The sequence below is a fragment of the Danio aesculapii genome, chromosome 16 (assembly GCF_903798145.1).
Source record: "Danio aesculapii chromosome 16, fDanAes4.1, whole genome shotgun sequence".
Taxonomy (NCBI): Eukaryota; Metazoa; Chordata; class Actinopteri; order Cypriniformes; family Danionidae; genus Danio; species Danio aesculapii.
In genome coordinates this window covers 41012165-41021517 of record NC_079450.1, presented here as the reverse complement: position 1 = coordinate 41021517, position 9353 = coordinate 41012165, and the positions used below count along the sequence as shown (strand labels likewise).

At 34.7% G+C, this 9353-nt stretch overlaps 1 protein-coding gene across 1 annotated transcript in view; it reads left to right on the top strand.

Annotated features, from left to right (window-relative positions):
- LOC130243754 (serine/threonine-protein kinase 31-like) overlaps positions 1-9353 on the top strand; it is a 41219-nt gene that overhangs the window by 7395 nt on the left and 24471 nt on the right. Inside the window, exons 7-9 of the mRNA XM_056476042.1 lie at positions 3605-3764; positions 5438-5563; positions 5672-5781. Of these exons, the coding sequence (XP_056332017.1) occupies positions 3605-3764; positions 5438-5563; positions 5672-5781 (396 nt within the window). The remainder of the gene's footprint in view (positions 1-3604; positions 3765-5437; positions 5564-5671; positions 5782-9353) is intronic.

Here is a 9353-nt window from a genome sequence, read left to right as displayed (position 1 = left end):
CTGTTCTGGATCCGCATAATAAACTCAACAAATATGCTATTGATGATTTAGGCCCAATCCCAATTCTATTTTTGTACCCCTACGCCTTCCCCTTGGCCCTTGAAACAGAGTGTGAAGGGGAAGGGCTTCAAAATGTACCCCTAAGAAATGGGACACCACTACAACACCTGCACACTTATATGTCATTATATGTCATCAGTCTACGGCGACTGCTGTAGTTATTCCAGTTGCATTATTTTATCTTCAGGAAATCACTGAAGGCAACAATATCATGTTATCATAACGATATAATGTGGCAATAAGATCATAACTGTATTCGGCATTTACACCATGGCCATATTCATCTATGTAAACACACAAAAACAACATTAACATTATACCAGACACTGTAAAAAGGTCATCCCTAGCCACTAGACTTTTCTGACAGGGTATTCGAGTGTCATCGAGTCTACATTGGGACTACAATACAGGAGTTATTATTAGGAATTATAGATTTTTATAGCATTTTTTAAAAATAAATGTTATGAATGTATTAAAACATAAGTTTGTTTGTTGTAAAAATTCGTAATAATGACAAAAAGTACTAATTTTCTGAATCTCCTGATTTCCTTGTGCAGCCATGCTGCCTTTGTAGCTGGTATATTCTGGGAAATTTTCTTACCTCTTGGTTTCGAGTGTGGTCCTGAAAAATCTCCGCTTTAGCGGGTATCTAGCCCTTCCCCTTAGTCCTACGCCTTCAAGCTAAAGAGAATTGGGACACCCCTAAGGGCTAAGGGGTAGAATTGGGATTGGGCCTTAGCGTACAACCAACAAACCAACCTTTTTTCCCATTTGGAAAATTGCAGTCATTAATAGTTCTTGTAAAATATTATTTTTAAAATAGCCTACATAATCTACAAATTAAACTAATCCAATTATTTTCTTGATTTTTGCATAATGATAACTCAGCATCAAACGGAGGCTTTCATTACAGGTTATAAAACATGTATTCAAATTAGTGCAATATCATATGTAAACAACAAAATTGCTATATGCTATAGAGTAGCCTATACTTTACAAAAAGTCAACTTATTTGCCTTGTCATTTTTTTATCATGCGCAGCACGGGCACATGAACCGCTAGTGAGAGAGGAATTAAAAGTGTATAATGTATTGGTATGATAATGGTATAATGTGTCAGATACCAAATAGATACATTTTTTTTTTTAAATTAAATAATTTTATATTATCCCAGAGATGGGTTACAGCTGGAAGGACATTTGCTGCGTAAAACATGCTGGATAAGTTGGCGGTTAATTTTGCTGTGGCAACCCTTGATTAATAAAGGGACTAAGCTGAAAAGAAAATGAATAAATGAATGAATAATTTAATATTAATCTGACCAGTATTTGGTTAACGAGTGGAGGTTGTCTGTTCGCAAAATTAACCAAAATGAGCATCCCTACTTATTGTAAAACCACATAAGGATAGCAATTGTTATTAACTTTAGCTTTGTGACACTGTTACTATTAGCATTATAATATATATATATATATATATATATATATATATATATATATATATATATATATATATATATATATAAATGTATGTATGTGTATATATATATACATATATATATATATATATATATATATATATATATATATATATATATATATATATAAATAAATGTAGGTATGTATGTATGTATGTATGTGTATATATATATATATATATATATATATATATATATATATATATATATATATATATATATATATATATATGTATATATATATGTATGTGTGTGTGTGTGTGTGTGTGTGTGTGTGTGTATGTGTAACTATCGATTATTTTTTAGGTTAATCGATGGATCTGATAAAAAAACAAGAAAAGCAATCATTTCCAACCATTTATTCAAAAAAGCTCATCCCTGAGCCTTAGCATTAATGTCTTCAAAAAAAAAAAAAAAAAAAAAAAAACACCTCAAAATAAATGATTGTTGCCTTAAAACAAGCAATATTTTTGCCAATGGGGTAAGAAAAATAATCTTAATGAGATATAATCTCAAACAGAAGTTAAGCACCACTTTATTTTCTCATTTCATTTTTCTTGTCTAGTCTTGATTTAAGATTTTGTAGATATTTGGACTGGAAACGAGACAATTTTTAAGTAAGAAAGGCTTTTTTTTTGCAGTGTAGCTATACTTGACAACAGATGGAAAAATTAATGATCCAAAAAAGGCGAATGAATAAAAATGTGTCTTTAGTCTTGCAATGCAAAGTAACTATATCACTGCTGCTCTACTACTGTTATTGACCCTTTCACTGGTGAGTTTAAAAGATTCTATCTGAAGCTGGAAGTGAGTTTTTTTAGGTGACTATTATTTTAGACCATTCACCTTTAATGTTTCCGTGGCGACATGTCATATTTGTTACGTGACACACCACAGCCACAAAAGCTCTGTATGACAGATGTCTATTATGTTTTTCCGTTTTATTACAAAATATTCACATGCTTGCACATCATGTCATCAATGACCTGATATTCCAATTCACAAAAACGTGTGTGCGCATTGTGTTTTAAAGGTGCTATAACTGATCTTGATCATGATCTATAACGTGACATGTTTACCTCATTCATAAAAACGGAACACGCAGGATTCAGCACGTAAATCAGTTACTCCCATAATACATGCTAGTGACTGGTGAACATAGACAAGAATAGATTTAACTTTATAGTTACTTTTACTACATGTATCGGATATGACTAAAACACAACGGCAAATGATATTTAAATGTATTGTTAGAATTCCATTGAGATATATATACGTAGTATATACAGTATCTCAGGTACTGTAACTGTGATTTCAGTGATTGTTTTTTTAACTATAATAACCCTACTCTCAAAGCCTGAAATCAAATATTTATATTAATATATTTAATGCTTAGATTAATGAACAAATCTCTGTGGTTTTTAGCTGCCAGAACAGACATTTACAACTCTTACATCAGAGAAAACATCTAGATCAACACGCTTGATAACAAGAGAGTTGTGTATTGTTCCCAGATGTAAAACCTCATTTGGCTGACATTCCTTCTTTTATAGAGCCACAAAACTGGAAAACACTGTCAACAGAATTAATTACATGTACAAACTATAAGATCTTACTTGACCAAGAGATAACTCTTATCCAAACAAATCTGTACACACTAATGAAATGTTGTGTTTGTGTGTAGTCTGTATGTGAGTGAAACTATATATTTTAAATGGCAGTGTGTATTTTATTTTATATTTATTTTATTATTTATTTATTTTTGTTTTAAGATCTACCTATTGGAGACTGCAGGTGGAAAATGGCAACTTTGCTAAAACCTAGCACAAAGCATGTTTTCTTTTCAAGGTCTATGTATTGTTTTGTATGTCCCTGTCAAAAAAATAAATTCAAAACACAATGCAATGCAGTGATGACTGAAAGATGATGATAATTTAGAGTTTAAAATGTAATTTGCAATTCAGAATTAGTAGATAATTATATAGTAGGCTTCATAGGGTTAATCATGGCATTCATTTTCATTAAGATTGATATATGTATTGAATCTGTGTTTTTGTATACTTTTTAGAGAGCAGAAATCTGTCATCGATCTCCAACATGTGGAGAAACTGAACATAGATCAGGAACCTCTTACTGATATCAAGTCTTCAACGACAGATGCAGACGAACAACAGTTGTGCCCTCGGGATACTGAGCAGGTGCACAATGAAACTGAGTCTGAACTACAGGTATTCTCTTAGATATTTAATTTTATCTGAACATTTATTACATGTCTAAGTATATAAAAAAAATCAGCTGGTCTCTATTAGTATTTCTCCTCTGATATGGTTCTGGGCATCAGATTGTGGGGGAAAAAACTGGAACACTCAATGAAGTTATCAGCTGATATTTTGGCCAAAATAGAACAATGGTGTCTCAAGTAATTGATGTCTGAAGTAATGACAAAAAAAGTCTGAATTCTCAAACATACATTTTTTTTCTTGCCTTTAAAGCTATACTTCACCAACAAGTATATTTCTTCATCATTTACTCTCACTCAAGTGGTTCTAATTAATGACATTCTGTTGACCACAAAACAAGATTTTCTGAAGAATGTTGGAAAAAAGCTGCCATTGACATCCACAGTAGCTACAAAAAAGTAATGCCTTTTTTCCCAACGTTCTTTGGTATATTTTCACTTTATTTTGATGGTTTGTTTTTTGATTTTAAGCTACATTGCATACACATGCCAACCAGTGGTGGAAAGAGTACTGAAAAATCATACTTAAGTAAAAGTACCATTACTTGTCTAAAAATGTAGTGGAAGTAGAGTAAAAGTATCTGTTATGAATATTACTCAAAGGATGAGTAAAAAGTATCTCTTTTAAAAGTACTCAAGAGTAGTCAGTAGTGAGTATTACGCTGTGAAAAGCTGATGTGTTTACATGTAATTTGCGGATGTGTAAACGTAACATTCTGTAGGCACACAAGGTCACAATATGTTAATATTAGGTTAGATTTAGTTTGTGATGTCAGGTGACCAAAATTCAATGTCTAGCCAACGTCTAAGGACAATCTTATTTGTCCTTATTATTTGACAATCTTACTTCTGCTGTCTTCATTATTTTCAAACACACAGATTGATTTATAATTTAAAATGGCATCTTTGGATCTCTTTTTTGCTGGAGATACTGTTATCCTAAAAAACAAAAAAAAAATTAATAAAAAAATAAAAACTTACATATACCGTAGGAATGGTATAACAGAACATTTTTGTGGTTTTAAAACCTTGACGTTTCCAAACCGCAGTATACCTTGAAAACGGTGAGCGTCTCATGCCTAAACCAACCACACAATGGAAACATAGCTTTGATTACGGCATCCTCCATTTGAGAATTTTGTTGAATGCTTGATATTGCTGTTGACCGCAACCAGGAAAATGGTCTGGGAGGAAATAAATTCTCGGCAACTGAGCCTATTTCATATACCCGAGTTTCTGTAACTACCAGGTCAAAAACTACCACACGGTTGAAAAGCTGTTTTCAAACATAACAATAACTTCAAGTATAGTAAATATATAGAATGTACGACTATGTGCAATATGGAGATTTTTCACAAACATGCATTAGTTCAAACATGTTCATAACTTTGCAGTCAGTAAGATAAAAAAAACAAGAAAAAATGGGTGATTTTATTCAAAAGTAAAAAAATCCTGTAAATCCTTTAAATGTATCATGATATGAAAAAAATATTAAGCAAAAACTATTTTATACATGGATAATGATAAGAACTGTTTTTTAAGCACTAATTTGGCATATTAGAAAGATTTCATAAGCATCATGTGACAGTGCAGACTGGAGTAATGGTATATATTATGTATTTGAATCAATTGTATTACTACAATAATGTGTTTTGTCGACAGAGGATGAGAGAGGTGATAGATGAGAAGGATATGGAGATCAAGAAGCTAAAAGAGGAAGGAAGTGCTGTCCAGCTGCTTGTATCTCTCCTTGGACAGCAGTTAGAGGAGGCCAAATTAGAGCTTCAGGTGCCCTGTGTTTTACACAAATGTTTTTTTTAATTAGGGGGTTGATTGGTCAGTTTTTTCTTAGGTGATGACACAGATTAACCTTATTACGTTTGTTCATATTTGCAGACAACGAAGGAGTATCATGAGAAGACAAAAGAGATTGGAAATAATCATCCTACAGTTACAAACAGAATTTCCCAGTTGGCTAAAAAAGTGGATGCTGTGAGGAAACTAAGGTAAGATTACGTTTCTTTTTTAACTTTTATCCTGTTTTAGTTTCTTAAAGAGCCCATATTATACATGAAATAGGGTCATATTTAGGTTGTAAGGGTCTCCAACAACAGTCTAATATGCATGCAAGATCAAAAAACACTTTCATGGTCTTATAATCTGCATTTATTTTTACCTAATTATCCCAGCGACTCCCATATGAATCGTACAGGGATTCATTTGTTCCCAAACCCCTCCTCAGCGCGAAGCTAATTTACGCTGAATGGACGGATGACAGCCTGATGACAGATTGGTCGACGACACTGACAGGCTTCAGCGCGAGACAGAGTGAAATGCCCAGCAGATAATCAACAATATAAAAGTAGTCACAGTGCATACACGCTTCATAGTGGATTTTGGCTGCCAGTGGGTGAATATAAATACAGACGATGGACTAGCAAATACTGACGACTAACTATTTTATCAAGCAAAAAGTCCAAGAACTGGCGAGGAGATCTCCTAGCCCATCACAGGCTACCTGCTCTTTTCACACACACACACACACACAGGGCCGGCGCGTCCATAGCGGCGTCGGCGACACCTCCCTCACCACCCGCGTCCTCAGTTATATCCGCAAATAATAACCCCCCCCACCGCTCCCGTCTTCAATTTCAACAGCGACCCGGTCCTCACTTTACTAACGGGTCCCTTTCGTTTTCACTATCGCGTTGAGGGCGGCGTGATCATCCTTTGCCTAGAGCGGCAGTTCAGCTTGCTCTGGTGCTACGCACACACATTACACTCCTCCCCAGAGAACACAACACACACGCCTAGAGCGCCAGTTCAGCTTCTTCCGGTGCTACGCACACACATTACACTCCTCCCCAGAGAACACAACACACACGCCTAGAGCGCCAGTTCAGCTTGCTGGGTGCAATTTAGACACCTCACCTCGAACCTGAGCTGAACTATTTTGAAACTTGACCATTGCGTGTGTGTAGAAACAGCTGACGATCCGTAAACAAAGCGGCACGTGTCGTGTTTTCAACGTGGTTTTACACGCGATATGAGAATAAAGAGTTAACCTGATACAGTACACGCGGTTACAAGTTACAAAACACAACTAAATACATAATTTGCAAGCTAGAGTAAATGAGGCAACAATTTTAATCGCACGTACTTACACTTGTGAAATGGGGGAAGAAACTGATTCATGATGCACTGATCCATGTTCTGACAGTCTTTACTTATCCTTCCTTTAACAAACTGATGAAGTCTTCTTTGTAAGCATGTAGTTTCCAGAAGCACTCGATCTGCTCAAGGCTGGGCTATATTGCTGAGCTTTCATCTTTGATTAGACTGTCAATAATATCCATCTGCACAGCGTGACTTCATTGGACCGGTGTCTGTGTGTGTCTCTGTGTGTGTGTGTGTTGCTTTTTTTCTGTTAGTGGGCAGGGCCGCAGGTTTCAAATCTCCCGGGTTTGCACGCGCAACTACTTGTGTTTCATAGCCGCGTCATCACGAAACACCTAATGACTCGTTATCAAGACGACTCGTTTGAAGCACTATGAGTCGACTGTTTTATAGATGAATCAACAGTTTTAAACACTGTACACTTACAGATTTAAGCCTTAGCCGGACATTTCACTTCACTTAGAGCTGTGTGACACACTATATGGAAGAGCATTTTCAAAAACCCATAATATGGGCTCTTTAATATATGCTTATTAATATACACTTGTTATTTGCTTAAAATTCTGTTCTTCCAATTGAAGATGTCAAGGTCTAAAAGGGGAAATGTATCTTAGGAGTATATTTACTGCTTATTACATATTAAATAATGGAGTGGTGTTTCTTCTAAAAGCTGGAATGTCCTTACGATTGAACAGACAACTATGAGCTATTTGGAATTAATTAGTCAAGTGTTTAAAAGTATGTGATTTGATCTGTTTTGCAACAATTAAACGGATAAATAGAGCGAGTTACAGGACTCCTGTGTCCCTGGGAGCAAAATATAAGATGATCAGAGAAAGTGAAAGTCAGATCGCAAATAAAATGAAGAGCTTTACTGATTTCCCTTCATTATCACGGCTCGCTGCAGCAAAATGACATAAAAACCCCCTTTTCAAGATTTAAGATAAGTCTTTTGTATCTCCAGAATGTTTCTGTAAAGTTTCAGCTCAATGCCCATCAGATTATTTATTATAGCTTGCAGAATATTGAACTTTACTGCTCTGAACACATTGTAGCTGTTTTTGTTGCCTGTGCCTTTAATGCTAGCTTTCCCCGCCCACTGTTCCCACGTGCCTGTCAGATAAACAGCGCATAAACAGCGATAAACAGGCAGACATGAAGGAAGCAGATCTTATGTAAAGTTTGTAAGAAATACAGTAAGAACTTTCTCAATGATTATTTGATCTATTTATTTTGGAGTTAATTTAAGCCTTTCTGCAATGAGTCACGGACAATGTCGTTGCAAAGTTCATGCACACACAGACAGCGCACACACACAGCGTGTGCGTTTAACTTTGCACTGTTTTTGCACTGCAAATGTGTCAGGATACACGTTAATATCCACTGCTGTATGGACATCCGTTATGTTAATGTACCAAATAAACCTGATTTAACATCCACTAAAACGAGACTGGAGCGTCATGTTTTATAATTGTACTGACATGCGGCTGTGATGATTAAGACTGTAAAATCGCTGTAATTCATTACAAACATGCACTGTTTTAAAAAATATTTTAAACTTGTAAAACTTATTCTTGATCACATTTTTTGATGACTGATGATCACAGAGAGCTGAACAGATCTTTTAATCCCAGTTGCTTTGCGCATGTCCTGTCTTTTTGATATGATTATAGGTGTTGCTTCAGAGAAGGAAATTTAAAAAAAGAGACTTATTGTCTTTATATCACTCCAATATGACTGTGGACACACTATACCTACCACAGTTTTGTCCAAACAGCTTACAAAAGATTATTTTCATCATAGTTACCCTTTAAATTGCACTTTAGGCTGAATGCTAGTATCTTTGGAAAAATCTAGTAAAATATTATGTACTTTCATCATGGCAAAATAAAAACAAATCAGCTATTAGAAAATACTTATTAAAACTGTGATGTTTAGAAAAAAAGTCTTCTTTTTGTTAAACTGAAATTGAGGAAAATATACAGAGGTGGCTAATAATTGAGGAGGACTAATAATTCAACTGTATACAGTATATATACAACTTTAAAATCAGGTGTGATTTGAAGTAGGTAAAATTTAAAGGAATATCAACAAAGAATCAAAGACACATATTGTAGAGTGGGCTTTTTTCTAACAGATCACCAAACAGAAGTAAGAACACCCTAACAATTGCATAGCAACATACAATTACCCTAAACTTCTAGCTTTAAAATATGTTACAGGCAGTTAACTTGTACAACATTAAAGCATATAAAATAAAAAGTCACAAGGCTCAATGAAATTGGTTTTAATTTATTAGTCTTGACACTAGTCTCAATGAGCTATATGCACACAGACTTCTAATTCTCAGCCAGGCAGCCCAAGGGATCTTCACTTTACTTTCAAAAATCAGCAATCTTCA